The 27,651-nt window shown below is 38.7% G+C and overlaps 2 protein-coding genes across 6 annotated transcripts in view; both read left to right on the top strand.

Moving 5' to 3' along the window:
* Window positions 1-27,651, top strand: part of LOC109409390 (fat-like cadherin-related tumor suppressor homolog) — a 1,285,617-nt gene that overhangs the window by 176,922 nt on the left and 1,081,044 nt on the right. The gene's annotated exons all lie outside the window — the stretch shown is intronic.
* LOC109432869 (uncharacterized) lies at window positions 4,374-12,213 on the top strand. The gene is made up of 4 exons (XM_029868079.2): window positions 4,374-5,638; window positions 5,695-5,908; window positions 10,587-11,090; window positions 11,160-12,213. Exons 1-4 carry the CDS (start codon window positions 5,528-5,530, stop codon window positions 12,125-12,127), a joined length of 1,797 nt encoding a protein of 598 aa, XP_029723939.1. The 5' UTR covers window positions 4,374-5,527; the 3' UTR covers window positions 12,128-12,213.

Below are 27,651 nucleotides of genomic sequence, written 5' to 3'. Positions count from 1 at the left end.
ATGTAATCTTTTCTTCGTAAATTTATCGACATATTCCAAATTTTATAAAATTAAAGTGGTAAAATAGAAAAAATCTGATTGGAAGTATAATATTGACCCAATAAAAAAAAGTCTGCCTCATTTTCGCAGTACTGAACGACTGGTATCTACCACTGGGAAGATTTGAATACACGGGGTTTTGAGAAATCTTACGTAACGTACAAAAATATTGGGAGTTTTCCACGAAAAAATTTACAATGGGTTTACATTTCTAACAAAAAACGTGAAATTTTCGTTACCTAATAAATGGACAGCCTCTTGTCGACGTAAATGAGAAGTACACGTCCAAGTGTCTGCTTTTTTGGTTGTTTATGTTCTGCACGGAAAATTCAAACTACCTTATTTTTGGTCGATTTTACCCTAAAATGAGTATATCAAATTTATTAGTTACCCAAAATAAGGTTGTTTTTCCTCTCTCCCCCACAGATGTTGTCGTAAATAAACAGAGATGCGTCCTTGAGGCCAATAAGCCAATTTTGGGTAAATGTAGATTTACCCAAATTTGGGTTGAATGAAGGGGGTCTTGGGTTGAATTTACCTACTCTTGAGTATATTTTTAGCTGGAGGTAAAGGCAATTTACCTTGCGTCAGTTTAATCGATTCACTCAAATGTTGACTTATTGGGCCGAACTATGGGATTGCGTCAAAAGCATCCAATTTTGGGTAGTTTGGTGGTTCCGTGTACCGCGTGCAGCATTGTTGTACTTTGTCAATACGGATTCCCATAGACATGATTTAGCAAATAGTATCTTCCTAAATTATAAAATAAATTTTCAGCATTTTACGGGTGCATTAAATAAGCTGCTGAAATGCACTCCGTCAAAGCAATATGGCGAGTTAATTTTTACCACAAATGCCTAAATTTTCACTCGCAAAATGATAGGTAGACTGAGGCGCGTTGAGAATACGGAGCTAAAATGCGTAACTTACCGATAAATCTGGAATGGCACACAAATTGACGTTCTCGGTCAGCCTTATTTGCGGTACATTTATGCACACAATTTTTTAATCACATGAACGAAACTGTTGATGCATTATTACTGGCAGTGACGAATGTGGTGACTAGCTGACTAGTTGTCGAATCGGTCACCATTTTTTAAGTCGACTATAAGTTGTATCTCGGTTATAAATCAATTGCGTATTAAAACCGTTCATATAACGAATGGATGTTTTATATTGGCTCCACCTCTTGCGCTTTTTTGGTTGCAATTTAGTCGTTAATAAAACGATTGGTTCAAAAGGCATAACTTTCAATATAGTTGCATACAAATTACAGGAACTTATTAATGTCCAAGTGTGTTGCTTGGGTTGAAAGGTTGACATTTTCACAAGCCAGTTTATTCCAGAGATATTCGTGATTCCGTGTGTACGGATTCTAAATGGACATGATTTATGTTAAGGAGCATCCATTTAGTACGTCATGCACAATTTAGGACTTTTAGCCACTCTCCCCCATTCGTGCGAGGTTTTCGTATATTTGATATATTTTCCGAGCCCACCCTCCCCCTTATAAGCGTGACGTACTTTATGGATCCCCCCTTTCTTCTTCTATTTCCTTCCATTACTAATATCATCACTAAATGTGCTGCGATTGTTTCCTACGACGGATGTCACACAATTATGCAGCAATAATTACCGTAAAACTGGGTAACATTGATTAGCGGTGTAACTCACCTTGATTTTTGTCGTGGAATGTTCAAGATTTGATTTTTCCTGAAGAATAGTCAAGGTGATCAAAGGTTCCCCGCTGATCAATGTTACCCCGTTTTACGGTACTTCTCCCTATCAAGAATTCGATATAGATGGTAGAGAATAATGCGATAGGGTAGGTGTTCCAATATTCGCTGCCCCCAAGCAATTCTTATGGAGGGTGGTGAATACTGGAGCAGGAGTGGCAATACTGATTTATGGAGCTAAAATTTTATGAAAACTTTTTTATTCTTAATTTTTTTGAGTAAACTTAAAGCATCCAAAGCATCCAGCGTTTTCATATCATTTGGATGTGTTTTACTTTACAAAAAAATCATTCATATCGATCTATACAGCGAAAGGCTGAATAATACAGGGTGGCGAATACTGCTACATGGCGAATTCTCGAACACCAACCCTATATGGAATCATGCGATAGTGTGTGATAATGGCTTACGAGTAGATCAACAATGCAACACCGCACTGCCTAGTGCTATTCGAATCTTTGTCTCAGTCGGACTCGTGGTCGTGATTCTTCGCGCCGATAACAAAGTTACGGTTGTTTTTATTTCACAGTGCAAAAAATACGCGAATATTTTAAAGTTTTGATCATTTTCTTTAACATTAAATTAATTCAAGCGTGTCGATATCATAAAAAGTTTATTTTTTACAGAAAAAGATACAATTATTTTTAAAAGCTTAATCTCGGTTTATTTCTACCGAGATTTAGACAGCCGAACAGTACTCCGAAAGAATGAAAATGTTACTGGACATGGCCAACTTTCATCTAAAGAAAATAATTTTTGTCTAAAACAAAATTCCGTTGTAAACTTTTAAAACTCAAATATGGTTTTGTTGCATTTGATACTTTGGGCTGTTTGGTTGATGCTCAGGAACCAATGATAAAATTTTGTTTACTTTCGATAGCCTAAAAAATGTTGCGCAGTGTTTGTTATGAATTATTTTGGCTGATTACTTCTAATATTCCATGTCGTTTTAGCTGTTCTAAGTGCGTCGCTAATATAAAAAGTATTCGAAAAGAACGCTGAAATCAAACGTTGAACACAAAACGTTACTGCGTCCGAATAAAAAAACAGATATTTTTTTAATTGATTTCTAGTTCAAAAAAATTGTGTTTTAATAGTGAATTGTACAAAACAACATAAAAACACAATGCATGCCTGGTTTGGAATCTAGGAACAGATAGAAAATACTAAAATTTCTTACAAAACAACATTTTTGCACATTTTTCCAAACCTGCTTTTCAGAAACAACTCGAGAATTAAAATTCGAATTGTTATGACTTACAGAATACCATTTAAATCCAATCAGCAACTGAAGTTCTACATTTTAAGACTGAATTATTAAACACAAAAAAGTAGATTTATCACCCCACTTACGATTTGATTTGTTTTTATTGTTAAGTAAAGTTAAGTAAACCAGTTTATATAAGAAAAAAGCTTTTATATGGATTGTATCGTAAAATAATTAGCAATGTTTATGACGTTATATCTCAACACTGAATTAAATAAGTCTTTTTATTTCGGTTCTACTAGCACTACTAGATTTAGTTAAATATGAGTCCAACATTTCTTTATTTTAGAATCTTAAGTATTATTGAAGTATGGATAGATTAATGCATGTCACAAAATAAAAATCTGATCAAAATTCGGTTTCTTAAAATATTTCCTCGCAATTAAATAGTTTGTAGCGAGTAAAATTTGTAATGAAAAAAATGTGGAAAAAACATCTTGTTGGGGATTACGCACACTTTATATATTACATAACACCGGTTTTCGAAATAGATATTTTCTATACAAAAAACATCATCAACTTATTATCGGACTGTAAAAAAAGCGTAAATTTAGTTCTTTGCTATAACTACTCCTCTATTATGTACATCGAATAATAAAAAAAGGTTTTTTCGCTTTGTATAATTTTAATTGACATCAACGTGATTAGATGGAACACCATCAAACTGAATACCTGAAAAATGCGTTATTTTCAGTGATTCGAAATACTTTAAAATTCAGAGGAAATTGTCCTTGGTGATCGTGAGAATTGTACCTATGTATGTATTTGCTTAATGAGCCGGATTTTTGTTTTTTCTTATACTTGCTTCCACATTTTTTTTGCAAATTAATTTTTTTGTGCCGAATTTTTAAAACATGTGTTTAGTTTTCGAGCAAAGCTCAAGTAAAATGACTATTTCTAGAAAGTTGCAGTTCGATTTCTTTTTCAATGATTTATACTATATTTCTAAACATCAAATTACTATTTTTGGGTATTTGGCATCTCAGTCTGATTTGGTCAATCAAAAACAACTATATGTTTTCTTAGTCCGACGTTTCGGTTCTTAAGGTCCAATAAATCAGACTGAGATGCCAAAAACCCAAAAATATTATCCAACGTACAGTCGATCATCCAGTTAACCGTTCAGCTATCGCGCGATCAGCCGTCCTCTGCAGCACCGCGCTGTTGCTGTGTACAACGAACGAGCTTTTTTAAGCGAGTTTTACACAATACAACAGCGCGATCAGCGAAAGGTTAAACATCAAATTACTTGTATGTTGAACCTAATCTTTTGAAGCCGTTTTCATCATTGCTAATAACTTTTCGATACAGTCCTTAAAAATTGCAGTTTCTGTTTCTGAATCAGTAGTTGTACTTGAGTTCAAGTGTGCTTAGTAATAAGAATCCAAAGTGCCTAGAACTGAAATACAAAAAAAAATGTCATCGACCGAATGTCTCCACTCACCTGACTCATTTTGCTACGTCTGTGGAGAGTTTATAAGCTCCCGTGTGAAAAAGTGTTCAATTTCTGATGGAGCTAAATTAAGACAAGCATACCAAGAATATTTTGGCCTGGAAATCAAAAACCAAGACAAATATTGGGTTCCACATTTCGTTTGTCAGAGTTGTGCTGTTGGATTGCTTAGTAGGTTTTAGATAAATTGACAATTTTATTAGTAACAATATTTCAAACGCGCGTAATTTGTTGGAGTTCTGATAAACCGAACTATTTGCCATTTTGAATAATTTCCACTGTTTTTATCCGTAAATTGCCGGAAAACAATTTCCGTATGTGTTGTGGGTACGAATTTCTTCTACAGAATGTTAGTAATATAGTTCACAATTAATTGGGATGAACAACTTTCTTATCAGTTAGGTCTAGTATGTTTGCCACCATCGATGGTTTTCATATGGTAAATAGTTCGGTTTAGCAGAACCCTGACCAATTGCTTTTGAAAACAACTCTATTTTAAAGCCGTAGGTCGTACTTTAGCCCTACTATACAATTCACTATTTGAAAAGTAGAGATGCTTTCAGCCATCTAAATAATGAATTTATTTAAAAATTCTTTCTACTAGAATTAGTATAAACCTCTTTTATATAGTGGCTATGGATTTTAGGTAGGACTGAAATACGACTTGACAGAAAAGGCCGTCTTCAAAAGCAATTATGCCCTGTTGAAATTTTGATACCGCATTTGAGCTTTCTAGCTTATTTTTCAATAGAAACAAAAAAAAATATAATATGTTTTCTCTTCAAAGAACCAGCAAAAGATAGATCAGCAAGGTTGAAATTTGACAGGCCAAGAATTTGGAGTCAGCCAACTAGCCATCAAAATGACTGTTATTTTTGTTTGGCAAAAATCTTTCGCGGGAGGAACTTAAATATTTATCCAAATATTCCTTCATCACAAGCTCCAACCCTGTATGCTGGACCAAGCGGATCTGGTCTAAGTCGCACAAATGTCTCTGCAACTGGTGATGCTCGAAGGGTTTCAACTTCAGATATGGAAGAACAACAAGTGGCAGCAGCTGAACAGATCGTCGATCATACTTCAGAAAACGTTGCATCAAGTGTTAATCAGAAATTACGGCCTGTTGACAATGGCAAACCAGAGGTAAATTACTAAATGTGCTTGAAAAGCTTTAGCTAAATTTCTGTTCACTTTTTCAGATGCTTTGGCGATCTGATGACTGCAATCATCATCCAGATGATTTTTGTTACATTTGTGGTTACTTTATTACCAGGACAACAACCAAACATACATTGCGAAAAGATACCAAGTTATATGAAGCATACAAGCAATATTTCAACATCGAAGTCGAACATCAAGATAAACAGTGGGTGCCACATTATGCCTGTCATAATTGCACAAGACGGTTGCATGGTACAGTATTTAATTTAGAATGATTTTTTTATCTATACAATACTGCCATTCTAAGCGTATCTGTACCATGTTGTTTTTCAACGAGGTTGACCCATTCGCTCTAACAAAAACAATATTTTAAAATCAATGTCAGAAAGATACATAACGTTATTGTGCTATATTAAGCTATGAAACCTGATGAAAACAAAAATCCAATTAATTTTAAATGGCTTTGTAACTGAGAAAAATGCTACTTGCATTGAATTCAACATAGCTCAGATATGCTTAAAAGGGCAGAATAGACGTTCTATAACTTATTCATATGTTTACGTTTTACTGCTTTTTCTAACAAATGGTTGTGTCAGAAATCTGTTTTTATTTCACTCGAAAAATTTCTGGTATTTGAACCAAAAACAAAACAGTAGTTGGGTCTATGATGATGAATGGACCAATTTCGTTGATTCCAACACTTAGTCATAATAGAAGCCTCTTTTATATATAAAGTAGCCAATTTTATACAGCCAAGTTGTGATTCGCTGAAAGCTTTACTCATCTAATTTTCAAAAAACGACATAGAAGCATGAAATAACTAGCACATTTATTTTATAAATTAACTTTTATGAGCAAAAGATTCTGATCTTGGTGGACCATTGCTGCTTATGGTTGGACCAAATAAATGATCATGGATGAACCAACGAAACATGAAGACATTTTTTCGACTAACCTTTTCTTATTCCTTGTGAATCGCAGCGAAAATTGGACTTCAGGTCAGCATTGTCGTTCCGAAACGAATCGGTGTTGCAAGAAGTGATAACCAATTAATGTACGAGGCTTTCGGTTGGCCAAACGATCGGTAGCGGGCCGCAGATACCGCGCACGGAATCCGGATATGATATTAAAATGATGAAACTTCGGGAGCCTCGGTGTACTGGGCGAATTTCAGGACGAGCAGCTATCCATACGGTCGGGGCGCGATGGCAAAGGCTCTGTTATTTGATATAATGTACGTAGAGATCAAATATTTGCAATTTCAAAACTCTTCCACTTCATTTTGAGACCGACGAACGTTTTGAAATTGACATCGCGCGCAAAGAAAACTGTAAACAAACTAAGCCGGACCTAGTAACCAACGGTGTAATGGTTTGGTCCAACCAAGATTACACCGTTTCGGTATTTTCATAAATAAACTGCATTCAAAAATATTTCGGGGAAACGGTCCATTCGGGGAAACGGTTCATTCGGGGAATCGTTTTTCGAGGGAAAAACTTTCGGAGAAACTTCTTTCGGGGTACTGGTTTTCGGACAAATGTCGGTCAACCGCCAAAGAAGGTTAGATATTTTTGCAATAGAATAACGAAAAAAGATCAGGAAATGAAAAAGAATTTCTATGTTCTCGATGCTACAAACTGAGCATTTTTGGTGCTCCACTAGGGCTTCTAGAAAGCCTTTCTAAAACCATTAATAATTTAAATATTTGGCGGTAATTTAATTAAAACCGATGTGATTTCAATGAAGAAAGAGTCATATTTTGTCATTAGTGAGAGTGTAGTTTGAGTTTTTAAGAAAACAATACATTATTTTGGGTTTTCAAAATTGGTCCAACCATGATCAGTTTTTGGACTGGCCCATTCATCATCATCTACCCTACTTCTAATGTATTTTCCAACAATACCACAAAGAAGTCAAGATGCATGCTCTCGGTTTTTACAAGGCAGCCATTTTTTTAATTCTCTCATATATGTCTTTATTTTTTTTTTAAGATAATTTTTAATCTTTCACAGAAATGTCTTCTTGAGTGCTACTAGAGAATTGTTGAGGAATTCTTCCTGAGATTTCTTAGAAAATTTTACATACTTAGTTTCGACTGTATACACTTTGAAGATGAATGCAATTGAATTCCTAAAGTAACTTTGATGTTCTGCACACCGCAAATTTTTAGCTGCCTTGTATTTGATTGGGCCGATTTTTTGGTTGTGATAAGTTTCAGGTAAAGCTAACTTCCATCCTAAACTCAGCAAAATTAATTGAAAGGCAACCCAGAGATTTCGGTGGGTGTAAAGTGATTGCCACTGGAGTTCCGAAGAAAACCACCAGGGTGATGTTTCAATGAAAGAGAATTATTGTATGAAAGAGGAATAAAATGAAATGTAACATGGGTCATTCCATACCAAATCGACAAATCGATTGGCACATGATATTCCAAGTAATGTTCAAAGTAATTTCAGCAGGTCGGAAATGGCTTATAATGGCCTCAGCTCGATTTGTAACACTCGGAGATTATCCGTTCAACCTACACACTATTTTTAAATTTTGATTATTTTTGAAAAAAATCCGTAAATCGCATTACGTATTTACTGATTTCTGATCAGCCAGGAATCATACCGCTTATCTTTTTATGTCTCTAAAAAGGTTTTTCTGTGTAGAATCTGATAAAAATAATCTCAATATGGTTTTCCTGACATTTCTCTCAAATTTATACGTTTTAATCCGATTTTGATAGATATCTCAAGAACACCCCTTTTATTTCTCGATTTTTCAATTTTAAAAGATTTTTCTGAGAGTTTCCCACTTTTTTCGCTTATTTGTACAGAGTAAAATAAGTATAACCTTCGTGGGATATTGTAAAAGTTGGGTTTCGAGTTATCAGAAAAATTAGCTCCTATTGAATAATATTCAGTTGTTTACTTATAATAGTCATTTATTGCGTTTAACTGTTTCAAAATCAGAATCCCTTACATATATAGATGACAGTAGTCTAAAAAACAGACCAATAAATAAAAAACAATATAAATATAAATATTTTCATCATGAAGAAATCTTCGTTATTAGAGAAAAGTTATAGGATCAGCGTACCATTAAAAATCTTACGCGCCTAAATTTATCCTAACCGTAAACAGACTGTTACGGCACCGATTAATTCAGTTCATTTTAACATCATGGGTGCTCACTCCTGAAAAAAAGTACAAAAAAGACAAAACAACAGTTGAAACTTTGCCTTCAGTAGGACTAAACTGGGAGCACCATGTTGAAAGGTAGGAACTGTACCGTGTAGGCACCAAACTCTGCGCAAAACCCACTAAGCTCAAAAGTTTTTCTTCCAATACAAATTGTTTAAGAGTTCCAAAATTAACTAAATTTTCTCCCAATTACTGTTTTTTCTAGTTGACGTTACATCTAAAAATAGTGCTGAAAAGCATGAAGTCTGATGAATATTTGTCTATAATCAACTAAAAATTGACCAAAATGTCACTTAAGCCACTATGTATCTGGGGGCCCCTCAATTGAAACAGATAGTTCACAATACTGACTTTTATTTCTACTTTATCTACGGTAGAACTATAAGCACAACATCTTATTATTGTTTATCATTGTTCTATCTATGCCAGTTCATTATAGGAGTCCGTTGGGACTGTTCAGCGATTACAGGCAGTGTAGCTCAGAGGAGAATCAATGTACAATTACGACTAGAGCGTTTGTTCGAATGGTTGGGTGGAGGATGGAAAACATTTCTTTATGGTGATTTCAAAGACTAAACATTTGTCATGTATTAGAGTGAATTTTTGATAAGATCTAGAGTCTAGACCAACAGGTGCTCCTCTCACATGTTGGTCTAGTAAGTTGAAAATTCAATCCCACAACAATATCAAACTTGTTTAGGGTAGTATATTAATTATATTGATTAAATGTTTATGTAATTTAGTTTTTTTACTATTACGAATGATATGCTCGATAGGTGATATAATATATGTAATACATGACGATAATAATATTAACCAATGAATGTCATACTGTAGGTTCACATTTCCCTAAATACTCGAAGCACTACTTTAAAATTGTCTATCGTTGTTAATACAAATATTACTCTGTACAAAGAAGCGGAAAAGATGGGAAACTGTCAAAAAAATCTTTTAAAATTAAAAAATCGACAAAAAAGAGGGGTGTTTTTGAGAAATCTTTCAAAATAGGATTAAAACACATAAATGATAGATAAATTTCAAGAAATCCGTGTTGTGATTATTTCTATCAGATTCTACGCAGAAAAAGCTTTTTAGGGACATAAAAAGATAAACAGAGTGACTTCTGGCTGACCAGATATGAGTGAATGCATATTGCGTTTTACGAGATTTTTTCAAAAATAATTAAAAATTCAAATTTTGTTGTGGATTGAACGAATGATCTCCGAGTGTTAGAAATCGAGCTGAGAGTTTTTTAAGGCAGGCTCTATTCAACTAGAATATATAAATTAGTATTTGAAAGATTAGTGGCAAAAACATATGAAAAATTTGTCGATTTGACATGGAATGACCCACATTTTATTTGGATGAATACAAAATGTATCAAGTATCGTAAAACTTTAGTATGGTAAAACATGTATTTTCAACGCAATATGGTATATCAAGATAAGCACTTCAGGTTTGAAATATTTTTGGGAGAAAAGGTATTATTTATTAGTCATTTTAGAAATTTGTAAAACTTAAATCTTCTCTGAGCAGCATTACCATTTTTAAATATTTCTATGTGTTGTATTATAGATTTACTCAGGAAAGAATGAAAACTATTTCATACTTGTCATAACAAAATCTTGTACAATTTTTATACCATCAAAAACTGTTAGCAGAATGTTTATGTTATATTTACTATTTATTGATTCCTTTTAAATTCTCAATTATTCAAATACAAATATTCAAACAAATTTCAGGTTGGTACCAAGGAGAAAACAGATTAATGGAATTTGCTGTGCCTCGGATTTGGCATTCACCTTCAAATCATCAAACCGACTGTTATTTTTGTGTTGTGAATTTGGCTAGTGGTCAAAAAAAGTCAACTTACCCTGATATCCCTTCATCACGTGCGCCAATTCCACATTCCGCTGAACGCCCCATACCTCAACGTACCTGTGAAACGGCTGTTAGTACCACTACAATATCGACAGTTAGTGGAAGTTCTGTCCCAAGTAGTGAGTCTTTACAACTTCAAGGAGGAGTGCTCAATATTCCACATTATCCGAATCAAACGGAAATAAATGATTTGATTCGTGACCTTGCACTCCCTAAAAACAAAAGCGAATTATTGTTATCTAGGCTGAAGCAATGGAGTTTGCTGGATGAATCCGTCAGAATAACATCCCAGAGAACTCGCGATGAAGAGTTTTCCTCCTATTACACCAGCGAAGATGGAATTTGCTTTTGTAGAGATATCGAGGGTGGGTATTTCTATCTATTCGGATGACAACAGCATCAAAACGAAGAAAACTGTATCTCTTTTTTTGCAGGTCTATTTTCTGAAATCGGCATTCCATTGATTGTAAGAGACTGGCGGCTCTTTATTGATGGCTCTTCAAAAAGTTTGAAGGTTGTGCTACTGCACAACCGCGTAAAAAGCGAGCAGTACCCATCTCTACCCATTGCACACTCCATTCTCCTGAAAGAAAGTTATGCCACAACAAAATTGTTATTCAACAAAATTCAGTATGAAAAATTTGGTTGGGAGGTAATAGGCGACTTTAAAATGATTGGTTTCCTAATTGGATTACAAGGAGGGTATACTAAATTCCCTTGTTTCCTGTGCCTGTGGGACAGCAGAGACACAGAGAACCACTATAAAATTAAAAATTGGGAAATCAGAGCCCAATACAAAATCGGCGAAAAAAATGTTAAAAACGATCCAGTAGTGAACATGGAAAAAATTTTAATGCCACCTCTTCATATAAAACTTGGTTTGATTAAGCAATTCGTGAAAGCATTGAATAAGGATTCGGAATCATTTAAGTTTATAACAAAACTGTTTCCGAAACTTTCCGAGGCAAAAATAACTGCCGGTGTTTTTACAGGACCACAAGTAAAAAAACTTATAAAATCGGAATCGTTTCCGAAATTATTGAATGAGAAAGAAAAGGCAGCCTGGAAAAGCTTTCGAGATATAGTTCAAGGATTTTTAGGGAATAATCGTGATCCAAGATATGAGGCCATAGTACATGAACTGATGAAAAATTTTGAAACCATGGGGTGTCGAATGTCACTAAAGGTGCACATTCTTCATTCTCATTTGGATAAATTTAAAGAAAATATGGGTGTATACTCAGAGGAACAAGGCGAACGTTTTCATCAAGATATAAAACATATGGAGCAACGATATCAGTGCCAAGCAACATCGAAAATGATGGGTGATTATGTGTGGAGTCTCATGCGAGACACAACAACGGAGTATACGCGTCAACCTATTTCGAAATTGCATTTTTAAGTATATTATAGTATGTTATTTTTCAAATAAAAATGTGTGCAAAATGTGTATATTCGAAATATATTTCCTAAAATGTCTCATTCGCATCCAAATAGCTACATTACTGGGAAGAAATCACTTAAGATATATATATATATATATATATATATATATATATATATTATATATAGCCAAGGGCTGAAAATCTCGATAATAAAGAAAAAAAAAATATATATATATATATATATATATATATATATATATATATATATATATATATATATTTATACAGGGGGTAGACAAAATGTTTGAGATAGGCAAATTTTATTCGTCTCAAAAAATTTTCAATGAGCTATAACTTTTTGGTTATTATGGTTCATCAAAAATTCTCAAATTTTCACTGCGATTTGTCCCAGCTAAACTATAATTTGTACAAAATTGGGCTTTGCCGGCTAACCCTACATTAAGTTAGAGCAATTTCAGCAAAATGCTTCTTTTCTGAGAGCTATTTTTAAAAGTGTTATATCTCAGGGTATAGTTAACGTAATTTAACGAAACTTTGAACATTCATTATTAATATCTTGATCTTTGAAAAACATTTGACTCAACTGAATTTTTTACACAAGAAGGAAAGTTAAAGCGATTGAAATATTTTTTTCAATATATACAACCAAAGCAAAATTTTTGACATCGTATGAAAATTTATGAAAGTGATTTTTGTTTACTTGAAAAGCCTCCAATACATCTTAATATAAATATATTTGAAACGTAAGTAACAAAACGGCCATCCATAATATAGAAAAGGTAATGCAAATATGTCAAAATCGTATAATGTTTAGAAATTCTCACTTGAAAATTAAATCCGCTTTAACTTTCTTTCTTATAAAAAAAATTCAGATAAGTCAAATGTTTTTCAAAGACCAATAAATTAGTAATGAATGTTCAAAATTTCGTTAAATTACGTTAACTGTACCTTGAGATATAACACTTTTAAAAACAGCTCTCAGAAAAGAAGCATTTTGCTGAAATTGCTCTTACTCAATGTAGGGTTAACCAACAAAACCCAAACCTGTACAAATTATAGTTTACTAGCTGGACAAATTGCAGTGAAAATTTGAGAATTTTTGATAAACTACGCAAAAAGTTACAGTTCATTGAACATTATTTGAGACAAAAAAATTTTGCCTATCCCAAACATTTTGTCTACCCCCTGTATATACACATATATATATATATATATATATATATATGTGTATATACATATATATATATATATATATATATATATATATATATATATATATATATATATATATATATATATATATATATATATATATATATATATATATATATATATATATATATATATATATATATATATATATATATATATATATATATATATATATTATTTGGACACCGTCTAAGATATTCCTATCAAACAGTGAATATTGCTTCTTATTCTATTCTTAAATATAGTTTTGCTAATACTAAAATCATACATATAATAATCACAATTAAATAAGGCCGGAACAAATATCATTTTCTTCTTTTGTCACTTTGCTGTTTGACTCGTCAAGGGGGGGACAATAATAAATAAATGGATTTTGTGAGAAAATACCCGAACAATTAGGCAAAATCACAAAACTCATCGGATTTGTTAAGGAATTTTGTGAGTAGCCCAGATTTCGTAAAAAAAATTTCATTTTCGTTAAAATTTTATTTTTGCCCCCCCCTCAAAAATGTGAAATCTGGTCAAAATTTTGCGAGGGGGGGGGGGGGGGGGGGTGACATTAGAAGAAATGGAAATTTGTTCCAGCCTAATCGACAACATTCTACAAACGGGTTAAAAAAGCTCCTATGGCCGTCATTTGGTAATCTTAAAAAATCATGCTCTCTCAATGTCCTGGATGGAGCATGAATGTTCAGCATTGCCAATAGAGGACTACATTCTATATTTCCTTGCAGCAAATCAAAAATAAATAATATACGTAACATTTCACTTCTTTCGCTCAAAGTTTCTAGATTGATCAGCCTACATCTGTTTGCATAAGGCGGTAAGCCAATGGAATCATTCCAGGTAGAGATCGCATCGCATATCTAATGAATCTTCTTTGGACACTTTCGAGTATAATTTGTCTAGGAGCCCAAATTTGAATGGCATATTCCAATATACTTCTAACTAGGGATATATATATATATATTTATATATATATATATATATATATATATATATATATATATTTATTTATTTATTTATTTATCTAGATCTCTATAGGAATAAGGAAGTTAAAGGAGAATTGTTAAAAAAATTTTTACGAACAATCTTGGATCTTTAAAGAAACTATGATGAAATTCCTGTAAACATCAATGAAAAAACATAGAATAGAGGTATCATGAAATACTTTTTTGGTATAACCGGTAGAAGCAATGCGTGAATGGTTCTCTGGAATAATATCGAATGTTTCATCTCGGAAGAACTTTAGAATAAAATAGAGAAGTTCCATGCAAAAAATCGACAACTGTTACAGGATTCCATGAACTAAAGAAACCCTAAAGGGGGATATCTGGATGAATTTATGAAAGATATTCTGGAGTTTCTAATCAAGTAGTTTTTGAAGGGCCTTTCAATGTAATGAAGAGAAACTCTGGCGTTTAGTGTAATGTGATTGGTTTCAATTACTGTTTTCAGAAAAATGATACTGTCGCTAATCGCCTGGCGACCCAAGCCCCCGGTTTGTTTCCCGGACTTTGTGCACTTCTCGGTGATTGCAAAGGCAGCGAAGAAAGACCTTCGAATCCAGGCAGAGTTCATGGTCGAACAACCAACGAAAATATAATATTTGTGAGGTTCATTGTAAAAATACGGTATTGTGTGATAAACCTTTTTTCAGGAAACAAAAAATTTAAAACCATCTGCACACATTTCCCACATTTTCAGAATATCAGACTAATATTCATATGAACTTCCGAGCTTTATGAAGAATTAATTAAAATGCGGTAGTTTATTGGATTTGTTTACCTTAGATCAAAAATAAAGATTTTTATGATACGGTAAAGAGTGCATATGAGTTAGTTTTGAGAAACACATTTTTTACGATTGATTTGAACTTACGGAATTACGTGAATTTGTTTCATGAAAATTCGAAGTTTTGATCATAAATATAGATTATAAAAATATTTTGAATAAGCTTGTGTAGTTTGTTAATTATCATACGAATATTGCGAATTTGTTTCATAAAACAGATAGATTTTGATAATATTTTGTTTTGAGGTTGGTCTTCTTAGGAATTCCTCATAGAAAACCAGATTTTGTAAATTTGTTTGGAATTTCTGAATAGCAATTCATGAAGCTTAAGGTAACATGCTGTGCCATTGAACTTTAATACAAATCAATGATTTTTATGCTTGTTTCTAATAGTTTGCCTCGCATTTTTGAAATAGTAAAAAAAACGGTTAATTCGGCATTCACGTTGCTGAAAAAGTATCATCATACCAAGTTAGCATATAGAATGGTACTCCAACCCAATATTTGCAACAGGTTTGTAAGAACAATATGTTTTGCTTTCTTGTACTCGTAGATGAGGTTCATACGTTAGCATACCACAAAATTTAACGGGATTTTTAGCAGAGACTGAAATGTATCAGAAAGACGAGAAAACATTTTCCATGGTAATTTTTGTTCAAATTGCAAGCCAGTAACGTCTCCTACTGAATTACCTAAACCTCTTTTTACGTCCATCATTGGCTGATTGATAAAAAATCTGTCGCTAATAGAATAGGCAAACTCAAAACTTATACATTTCTTTGACACATCTACATATTCAAGAGAAGTGTTAAAACATATAAAAGTTTTGTTAAAACAAGCCATTGTTTTAATGGCAGAATTTTGTATCGTTCAGCCAATGATGAACGTATAAAAAGGTGAAAGTATACTTATTGAACTTCCCGTAAAAATAGAAAGAGAAAATCGATGAAAAGAAATCGATCATTGCAGACACGTCGTTATGAAACTTAACGCGAGATATATATTTGGAGCTTAGATTGATATTCCTAAGAATTTCTCACAGAAAACCAAATATTTAAAAATTTCTTCGAGAGATATGGAATTTTTTCTTTTCTGCTTGAGACCCTGTGGTCCCCAGAACTTGTTCCGTGTCCACCGGGTGCCCAGCATTGGGTGAAACTATAATTTTTGGTTCTATTGGATTACACACGGAATTGTGCAAATTTTGAGGTGTCGCAGGTTCTTTTATCATAGAAAATTGAGCTGTTGGAAATTGTAGACTAATTTCCTTCCGTGCCTAATGAGTTCCGAGTTCCCTTTAACCATCTAAATGTACGGAGTCAGTTGAAATTACGAGAACATGTAGTGTAAGAGTTTAATGTAACGAACTACAGTATTAGAAGGGTTAGGAGAGCCGCGTCTCGGAGAATTCAGGCATGAGAGTATAATGTAAGTAATAAGCAAAGTAAAATGTGAATTATTGAAATAAAATACCAATTCTTTGCAGTCTCGAAACCGTTAGCTGCTGTCGAGAGGTTTGATTACATTCCGAGAAAGTTGCGTCCCTAACATGACCATTTCTGCCAGATACCCTGTGGTCCCCTGAACCTGTTCCGTGGCCACCGGGTGCCCAGCATTGGGTAAAACTATAATTTTTGGTTCTATTGGATTACACACGGAATTATGCAAATTTTGAGGTGTCGCATGATGGGGTTCTTTCATCATCGAAAATTGACCATTTCTGCCAGATACCCTGGGGTCCCCTGAACCTGTTCCGTGGCCTCCGGGTGCCCAGCGTTGGGTAAAACTAAAATTTTTGGTTCTACTAGACTACACACGGAATTGTGCAAATTTTGAGGTGTCGCATGATGGGGTTATTTTGGAATCAAAAATTGGCCATTTCTGTCGGAGACCCTGTGGTCCTCAGAACTTGTTCCGTGTCCACCGGGTGCCCAGCATTGGGTAAAACTATAATTTTTGGTTCTATTGGATTACACACGGAATTATGCAAATTTTGAGGTGTCGCATGATGGGGTTCTTTTATCATCGAAAATTTACCATTTCTGCCAGATACCCTGGGGTCCCCTGAACCTGTTCCATGGCCACCGGGTGTCCAGCATTGGGTAAATCTATAATTTTTGGTTCTATTGGATTACACACGGAATTATGCAAATTTTGAGGTGTCGCATGATGGGGTTCTTTTATCATCGAAAATTGACCATTTCTGCCAGATACCCTGGGGTCCCCTGAACCTGTTCCATGGCCACCGGGTGTCCAGCATTGGGTAAATCTATAATTTTTGGTTCTATTGGATTACACACGGAATTATGCAAATTTTGAGGTGTCGCATGATGGGGTTCTTTCATCATCGAAAATTGACCATTTCTGCCAGATACCCTGGGGTCCCCTGAACCTGTTCCGTGGCCTCCGGGTGCCCAGCGTTGGGTAAAACTAAAATTTTTGGTTCTTCTAGACTACACACGGAATTGTGCAAATTTTGAGGTGTCGCATGATGGGGTTATTTTGGAATCAAAAATTGGCCATTTCTGTCGGAGACCCTGTGGTCCCCAGAACTTGTTCCGTGTCCACCGGGTGCCCAGCATTGGGTAAAACTATAATTTTTGGTTCTACTGGATTACACACGGAATTATGCAAATTTTGAGGTGTCGCATGATGGGGTTCTTTTATCATCGAAAATTGACCATTTCTGCCAGATACCCTGGGGTCCCCTGAACCTGGTCCATGGCCACCGGGTGTCCAGCATTGGGTAAATCTATAATTTTTGGTTCTATTGGATTACACACGGAATTTTGCAGATTTTGAGTTGTCGCATGATGGTGTTCTTTTGAAATAAAAAATTGGCCATTTCCGCCTGAGACCCTGTGGTCCCCAGAACCTGTTCCGTGGCCACCGGATAACCCGTGCCAACCAAATGGCCTCATCAGGTCCGGAACAACATTTATATAATGATTTGTCACTAACAGCGATTCAAAAACACTGTTTCCAGTCGAAATTATTATGATGTGCGAAAATTATGTATCATGTCACACTTAGATCCGCCCGCAGCAAAAAGGGGGAGGGTCAGCGGGGATCCCCACCATATCATTCTTTAGATATACTCTTCCCCTTGATGATGCTTCAAACCGATTGTAATTTGGTGGCCTAGTTTCGGAGAACGAGCCATTTGAAGCCACAAAGTCCCGGCTGGTTAAGGATTGTCCTACAGAAATGAACACCCCTAGTTCCCCATACAAATTTCGGTTTTGAACTGTGGGGCCGCGGTCCATTATTTTTCAAAAATTCCTTCACTATGACACTTCTGGGGTCCCAAACCCCTGTTACTTTTAATTTCATTCCATAGCGTGAACTTTTCTCATTTTTTGTCGAGCAGTGTTATTTTCATTGCTAAACCAACAAATACTACATCAATACCAAACTCTAACGTTTCGTAGAATAACGCAGCAATGTCAGTTTAAGTTATTAGACCACATGTTGCTCTTTGCATGGTATTTGTAATGTATGCCCTTCTGCTCGAAATGTACTCCTCGAGCTGTAACCACGCCAACTTGCAACGTCGCCATTGAGGTGTTCATCGTAATGCTGCTGCTGCCACCTCTGGACCACCTACCGCTCGCTCGTGAGAATATTCCTGTGATTGTCTCAGCACATGTCGGCATGTGGCACAAATCATCTGCGCGAGCCGGTTCAGCTACCTGCGCGCTCAAGCCGCCGACAACGATTTTCACGTCACGCGGCGAGCAACCATCGTATCGTTTGTTTGATCTAATTGCGCGTAGACTGCTTCTTTCTCGTTATCAGGTCTACCTGTGGACAGTGCACGTTGATGATGCTGTAGTTGAAGAAACGGCCCTTAGCTCTCAACATGCATCTTCCCCAACACTATAAGTCCTGTACCCAGTTCTTTGGTGGTGTCACAGATTTGGTGAAGGTAGCCGCTCGATGCCCGCTTTTCCACACTTTCTGTCCAGTTCAACAAAGCTCCTGCAACACCACGATGTCGAAGTTGCGCGGATGTAATTCGTCGTAGGTTATCCTGTCACATCCTGCGAAACCAAGTGACTTGCAATTCCATGTTCCATGTTTCCAATCGTAGTCCTTCTTTTTTGTCGCGTGGGTCTTTGTCGATTTCATCGAGTCGTACAGAGCCAGAGCAGACGCTGCTGTTTGAGCCGCACCTCTTTGATGAATAGATGCTCGGCTCGAAGCTGAACTCAGAAGGACAACAGTGTCTACGCTGCACTACCAACTAAGCCCACAACTCTCAGCTGGCGGTCTTTGTCACGATTGACCCATGGAAGCATGAGATAGTAACCATAGATAGGTTGGACGCTCTACTTATCGACTCACCGTTTTGGCTGTGCATTTGCCGGCTTATAATAGCACTACAAATGACCTGCTCCGGTGATAAGAGTTCACCAAACAGAGTTACTTCGCACCCGCGGGTGCCCAGCAATCGCAGAAGGGTGTGTGGCAGCCGTAAGGTGAGGAGCTACCAGGTGGTGTCCGCAAGGCTATACCGAAGGTCAGTGGTAAAGCCGACAAGTCGGATCCCAGCCAGGCGTCATGGAAAGATAGAAATCATGGGCCTGAAAAGGAGCTTTCCACCATTGAAAAGTCTTCAGCCACCACAGGCTATGCGACGTGCTCGCCATCAAGACTGAACAGTCCATGTACTCAGGTAAACTGCCATTCTACGCATAGTTGTCCCATGCTATATGGGATTCCAATATAACATGGGGTAATTATGCGTAGGACGGCAGTAAAATGATCATCGATATCAAGCGCGACTAGGAACGCAAGATCTCCGTATACTAAAGTTTGGCGGAACAGTTCTTAGCGGCAGTGACGAAGTGAGGGCTCCCTTCGCTAAAGCGACTCTAAAGGTCAAAACTTAGACGAGATCAATGACGGGAAAGAGCTCACCACGGCGCTGCGGCAGCAGTACAAGGTTCAGGTGGCCACCGCAGTCGTTCGGCTATGGAAATGCTCGGCATAGGCACATATGGCCTTGGATCTGCAACCTGTTGCGGACGCAAATAATTCCGTCAAATTGGAGAAGCTTAAGGCAGTATACACCAGAGGTTTGTAACAGGTATCTTGAACCGGGACACAAGTCATTAGACTGTAAGGGCATACTACATATATACGCGAAGAGGAGATGAAGGCCATAAGGCACAAGGCTGCATGTACCCTCTCAAATTCTTGATTTGTTCCGGAAATCTGCGAATAGCAAGCAACCCACTGTGACGCAGCCCAGCAACTGCTGAGTCAGGGTAGGAAACATTACCATCATAGCAGACCCGTACCGAGTACCCGCCGGTAACGGCTATTGGGTTGCGGATAAGTCCGGATACATGATAGGATTATGATAGTGATATACCTTACCTTACCAGGCTAAGGCCGGGGTGGCCTCTGCTGTACATAGTAGCCGCCTCCATTCCACTCGGTCCATGGCTGTTTGTCTCCAGTTCCGCACTCTGCGTAGGGTCCGCAGATCGTCCTCCACTTGGTCGACCCACCATTGTCATGATAGTGATATAACGGCGGGTAAATTTCCCGTCCAGGAGTTGGTATGTACGACTTACGAAGGCTTCGTGGTTAACGGGATCTTCTTCTGTAGCTGCCATGCGCCTCCGCGATGGCTAATCGAGCAGTTCACGCAGATACTGCACTGAATGATGACCGTGCTAACAGGGCGAAGGCCGGTGGTAATAGCAGGTGACTTCAATGCCTGGGCCTGGGCAGCCGTTTACGAACCAGCGGGGTCAGATCCTGCTAGATACACTGGCTATACTAGATGTCGACGTGGCTAATGTCGGTTCCAAGAGTACCTTTAGTCGGAGCACGGAGTGGGGAGTCGCATATGACGCAGCCCAGCAACTGCTGAGTCATGGTAGGAAACATCACTATTCACTATTATAGCAGACCCATCCCGAGTACCCGCCGGTAATGGCAATTGGGTTGCGGATGGGTCCGCATAAATGGTGGTGATACAAACGACGGGTAAATACCCCGTCCAGGAGTTGGTATGTACTACTTACGAAGGCTTCGTGGTTAACGGGGTCTTCTTCTGTAGCTGCCATGTGCCGTCATCACTGGTATGGTGCCTGTCAGCATTCTTATCAGTGAGGACATGGAGTGCTTCGAAATGCGCGGCACAAGAGGCATGCGCAGGACTGCCAGGATGGCCTCCATGGTCAAATGGCAACGCGCGTGGAATACTTCCACCAAAGGAAGGTGGACTCATAGGTTGATTCCAAGGGTAGATAGTTGGATTCATAGGCGCCATGTGTAAGTAACATTCCACCTGATACAGATTCTTTCAGGCCATGACTGCTTTCGACAGTATCTACACCGTTTCGGTCATGCGGGTTCTCCCAAATATCTGGTTTGTGCTAGTTTAGAGGAAACGGCGGAACACGTTTTGTTCGTGTGCCCGCGTGTTTTGCACAATGCGTGACCGCATGCTTGTCACATGCGGGAACAGGCTTGTAAACATTCGACATTTATCACTACCTTCGTTTCGTTGCCGCGGTCGGGTGTCAGCTTGCTTTGTTTCATTCGAGCGCGACCGCTACCTCTTACACACAACACGAGCGGCAGAACGAAAATCAATAAACAAAAAAGTGGATCAAATCATCGTCGTCTGACACGATGACATTTGTCTAATTCCAGCTTTTTGCAAGATTTCAGCCAATTTTGATTAAGATTGGTATAATATTAGTTTATTCGTGTGTGATAAATCGATTACGACACATACATCTATCCAAAACAGCTCTCTTTATGGGAAAGACAGGAATAACAAAAACCGGACCATCTCCCGAAGGCGCATTCGTGGTCAAGCGCATTCATTCGACATTTTTGTTCCGTACAGTAGTTTGATCGCTTGTGTTGTGAATGTTGGAGACAATTGCAGCCGAATATCGACGAAAAGGTGTCAAAGACTGTGATCGCTAACAAGACTGTGCGGGAAGGTCCGGACAATCTTGTCCAGAGGATGTGTTGAGTTTGGCCATATCGACTCCGAGAATGGCTAGTTCGAATGCGGTACAAGAGGTGGTCCAGGGGTTCGGAGTCGGATTTATAGGTTATGCTTGTGCCCTGCGGTCGAAATCAACCCTTACTGCGATTAATTGGCCGTGGAGAGGAAGTCCTGGTGGCGTTACTGTCGTGGCGCCGGTCTACTGGGTTGGATCCGAGCCCGTGGTTGGAAAGGGTTCCCCGGTAAGGGCCGGGGCAGGTGGAGACCCTGCTGTCAGCAACCTTCTGGCGCTGCTGATAGGGCCTGGAGGGTAGTGATACCCTTGCCTTCAGCAGGTCTGATCTGGTTGCACGTAGGCATCAGATCTTGATGTCTGCGAAACAGTTGGACAGAGGCGCTGGATTGATACTGCCCGCCTTTCGAAGACAAAGGGAGTGGTGAGGACCACTCGGGAAACTGGCTAAGCACAAGCATGTTACCATGATGTACCCCAAGTAACACACATGTTATATAAAAGTTACGACAGCGCAAGTTTTGGTTGTATAGAAGTTTATTTTACGTTATTTCAACACAATGTTAGAATTACGTAAAATAAACTTTTATACAACCAAAACTTGCGCTTATACACTCCAAAGCGAGTCATCGATGTTCGTTGCTGCGGGCTACGATGTGCATTAGCCCCTCTCTGAAGTAATACCTTCTTGGAGGTTCCGGAGAGACGAAGGGTTTGGCGACCATAGGAATGTTGTTTAGTGGGTCGAGGAGAGAGTAGTCCTGGCGTTTACTTTTATTGTAGAAGACGGCCTTAACCCCACACAACCCGAACCTTCCTGTTTGGGTGTCTGTTGAGCAGATTTTCCCCCTATGGTGTAGAATAAAAAAAGTGCAGTTCCGTGAAAGCTAGTAGGATCCAAAGCTGATTCCGAGGGTAGATAGTTTGGTCAACAGGAACCATGGAAGGGAAATTTTCCATCCCATTTAACGCAGTTCCTGTCGGTCCATGACTTAAATAGTTTCTTCTTCGATATGAGAGCCTACTAGGTGGGATCCGAACCCGCGGAATGAAAGGGGGTCCTCTGAAAGGTCTGGGGCAGACGGAGTCACTCAGTCGTCATGTCTTTCGGCAGTCTAAGTTGTTGTTCGGCATTTCTATAGCATTCCCTGCAACCGTGTCTTTCCAGCTTTGGTTACTTTATGGAGGCTGTGCTCGCCATAGAATGTAGCGAGCTTGTGGTTCATCCTTCATCGCTACACATCATTTTCCTGCACACTGACAAAGATCATCCGTTCCTGCATTGAGTAAACGTTGTCCTTAAAAAAGTAACTGATATTGACAGCGGAACGATAACAAATATGGTGGGAATCGTTAATATAGGTAGTAATATATGCAATATATCAACACAAAACTTTTTTTTAACAGCTGTGTATGTTCTCAAAGAACACTCAGTAGCAGGTTTTGTCTCAGTCGGTAGACGTGGTACGAAAAAATATAGATAGTATATAGTATACAATAAAAATATAGTATAGAATTATAATCATCTTAAGTTCCATTAAGTACCCTCGTCACGATAAAACTGATTCAATTATCCAAACTATACAGCGCATCTGTCCGGAAACATCCATCAAGCTCATTACGGCACATAACCCAACAAAACGTAACAACTACCAGAACAGCGTCCGCCTCTTTCACCCAACTCGTACTACCTTCAATAAACCGCTGCCATATAATCACGATGAAACGTATCATGATTCATTTGCCAAAATAAATCATGAACCCAACCAGGCGAACGTCGAATTACTTACGTTCTGCTCGCAAGAACCATCAACCGTAGGAAACCATTACTCACTTGATGAATTAAAAATTTGTCTTTTACTGATATAATTTCTTCGCCGCGAGTCGAGTACTAGGAAGGTAGTATGGACCCTGGGTGCGGTGACGGTGACGACGGTTGATGTGGCTAAGACAAAACAGCTTGCTGTGAACCCGGCGGTGGTAGAACCCCGCCTTACTCCAAACTCATCCATAACCATGCGCTGGCGATCATCAACGCTAGTGAAACCAATAAATCAACCCCGGAGCTCTTCCGTCTGTCCGTCTCCAGCATGGTGCACTCGCAGTAGTGGTTGAGGTGCTCTGGACTAGATGGGCCATGGTGGCGTGCGGTGGTGTGATGGCTAATATGCCACAAAGCAAGCCAGCCACCAGCGGATACAAACAGAGACAGCGAGAACCCTTTTTATCGCTAGAACATGCGACGACGGCGACGTAACAGCTCTTCAATTTACGGGATAGTCGCGACAATGGGAGAACTCACCGGGCGGGACAGAAGTCGTTCGGTTTTAGGAACGATAAGTTTAGTTGAAAATATTGTGGAGTCCGAGGTACCGGAGTCTGTGATCATTTTCGTGTTTTGAAGTGTTTTGGAGTTCCGCTGCTATTGTCCGTTATTTAGTTTGATCCTGTAATTCAAAACCTTTCAACTTATAATGCCTATCATCCCGTCATACCTATGACGAGTGTAGAGACCTCTGCTAATCTCTCAAGTAGACAGGTAAGTAAAAATCTACCCATTACTGTACTGAGTAGCAGTACAATACGACGGAAAAACTGGATTATAATCAGCACCCGACACAGTAGTGGACGGGACACATCAGCGGGAAAACTCTTTAGCTGTCGTCCGTCCATGTTATGTTTTCGCCATGTTGCTGGCGGGCGGCCAGTGCTGAGTGATATTTTTTTCAACCCTGCTCGACCGCGAATCGAGAAGAAAGACCTACATAGATTCGTGTAGCCGGCCACCGCCGCGCGATGGCCGACGGTGATGTCTATCTGCTAGCAGCTTCCGTGTGTGGTTGGATAGACGATATCAGATTAGAGTTGCCAGAAACGGGGATGCAAAACCATTCACGGCCATAATCGAAATTCGATTAAAATCCTGAGAAACAGGGCCTTTCATTGAGCAACGACATTATACCAGTACCAATTGGTTCGAAGTGTTATGTGACATCGGTATGGCAACTCTACTGTCTGAATCCATCGTTCCGGCAGCGGCGGCGGTTCTGCATTTGATCTAGGATGATGTTTGCCGGTTGGTTGGCTGACTGGCTACTGGTTATAGTGGGTGTTTTTCGTGTAGGATAGATGACGACGGCGTGTGGTTCATTACATCGTTGTTTATGTTTTCCAACCGAACGTAGGAGATTTTTTTACTTCTCCGTTGCATTTTCCATCCTCATGCAGGAAAATTCCGGCAATGTCGCTGTTGTTTTTGTGATTGCTTGAGAAGCCAACAATAACGAACCTAGACAGACGCCACCCGCCCGGTTGACAGTTGTTTGTCGTTAGATGATTTGAACGAAGTGAGGAAAACTTGTCTTTCTACTACTACATATGAAATTGAATCACACATAAGTTGTTCCTTGCAAGTGGAAAATCGAAGGATTCATTTTCTAAAAACTTCTGGAAAGATCTACGGGAATCTTAGATTTGTTCAAGGCAATTCTTGCCTAAAATCAGGTAATTGGTTGCCCAACTTCTCTACACGTGATCCTTTTGAGCTACACGGTCTGTGGTTTTCAGATCCCTCTCACCAACTCAACATATGCGCATCCCAATCTGTCTAACGAACGACAAATCAAAGCCCTCAAGATTGGGCAGAAGAGCCTTCTGTGCAGATGACCTTCACACTCATCAGGCGGTTCGTCGAGGATTACAAGGAGAAAACTTATGCTCGTGAACTCAGTGTACGACTCGAGCATCATATCACCATCTGGAATGACTTCAGTGTCGTCCAAGCCAAACTTGCAACCCTAGATGATACAGCGATCGACGCCCATCTTAAGGAGCGTGTCAGGTTCGAACCGACGTTCTTTCAGGTCAAAGGATTTTTGCTGTTCGTGAATAAAACCTAATCTTTTTCTACGGCTCCCCGAGCTTCTTCGTCTTCTTCATCGTCTCCAAGTCGTCTCACACTGGCATCAATATTACTGAACTTTCACGTTTTATTCAGTTTTTTATCGCATGAACTGACGAATATTCAAAAATTCTACAATCTTCGTTCTTCACTCTCTGTGGACGCTCTGAAGCTTATCCAATCCACCGCTTTCAGTGCGGTGCTATGATCTATCAGGTTGTATGGAAAGAACCTTCTCCAACTTGGACCCGAACTCACCTCGTTTAAAAAACTCATACGTCGACAATCTTTTTTAATTCTCACATATTAATTCATCACCATTGACCACCACCGCTAGCACCACGCTAGAGTGCTTAGTACAAAAAGCGATATTTTTTCAACGTGTTGTACAACATACAGCAGTGCCATCGCTCGAGGGTTAAGAAAGAATCCGCCAACGAGCTCAAATCTCTGGTCGAAAAGTTCTATGCCTACGTCAAAGTTCTTCGCTAGCTAGGTGAACGGACGGATTACTGGGATATTCTGTAGATCCGTATGCTGAGTAGCCAATTAGATCCCACCACCAGAAGGGATTGTCCTTCAACAGCCTCACTGCCTTCAGTGAAGAGTTACCGTATTGCAAACGATCGAGAACACCAATGAAAATCCGTTGATGATCTGCAACAACAAGAAGCCGACACCACAACTATCCGTGAGCCACGGAGCAAGTCCCACAAATCAACGAAAATGTGTTGCTATACAAATGCGTGTTATTTTCCAAATTATGCGTTGAAGAGAAGCACAAGGAAGTTCGTTGTCAACAACTTTTTACATAGAAACCGCCTGCGAAAGGGGCATATGGCCTGAAAATGTCCGTCATCAACTGAAACAGGAAACTTATGGTACCGCTTGCTACTCCTTACTGGTGCTCCAACAGCTACCAGATGGCGAAAAGAAGGAGCTTCGCGAGGCAGCTCGTTCTTTGACGCGATTTCTACCCAAACGACTTATTTTTTGGATATATGCACTCCAAAGGTCATTATGAAAGGAAAGCAACTAGAATTACTTCACAGCAAAGGAGGTTTCGAATTACGAAAATGAGCATCAGGGTAACCTTCTGTTCTAGAAGACCTTCCACCAGAAGGTGCCGCTCAAATCCTCGACCTCGACAGTGATCAATGTATCAAGCCTTACTTACCTTACCGAGCAGACTAAGGCCTCTGCTGTACATAGTAGGCGTCTCCATTCCACTCGGTACATGGCTGTTTGTCTCCAGTTCCGCACTCTGCGTAGGGTCCACAGATCGTCCTCCACTTGGTCAACCAACCTAGCTTGCTGCGCACCACGTCTTCTTGTACCGGTCGGATGACTCTCGAAAACCATTTTAGTCGGGTTGCTATCCGACATCCTGATGACGTGATCCGTCCACCGTAGCCTCCCGATTTTCGCGGTGTGGACGATGGTTGGTTCTCTCAGCAGCTGATGCAGCTCGTGGTTCATTCGCCTTCTCCAAGTCCCGTCTTCCATCTGCATTCCGCCGTAGATGGTACGCAACACCTTCCGTTCGAAAACTCCAAGGGCGCGTTGGTCCTCTGCACGTAGGGTCCATGTTTTGTGCCCATAGAGGACGACCGGTCTA

Source organism: Aedes albopictus, chromosome 3 (genome assembly GCF_035046485.1).
Source record: "Aedes albopictus strain Foshan chromosome 3, AalbF5, whole genome shotgun sequence".
NCBI lineage: Eukaryota > Metazoa > Arthropoda > Insecta > Diptera > Culicidae > Aedes > Aedes albopictus.
The sequence above is the reverse complement of the archived record's forward strand: the minus strand, read 5'-3'. Positions and strand labels throughout refer to the sequence as shown.

Bases quoted from the DNA above. Each gene is read 5' to 3' on its own strand.
- LOC109432869 (XM_029868079.2), top strand. From the start codon at position 5,528: ATGGAAGAACAACAAGTGGCAGCAGCTGAACAGATCGTCGATCATACT. The intron at 5,639-5,694 runs GTAAATTACTAA...TCACTTTTTCAG, and splicing joins TTGACAATGGCAAACCAGAG to ATGCTTTGGCGATCTGATGA. The intron at 5,909-10,586 runs GTACAGTATTTA...AACAAATTTCAG, and splicing joins TTGCACAAGACGGTTGCATG to GTTGGTACCAAGGAGAAAAC.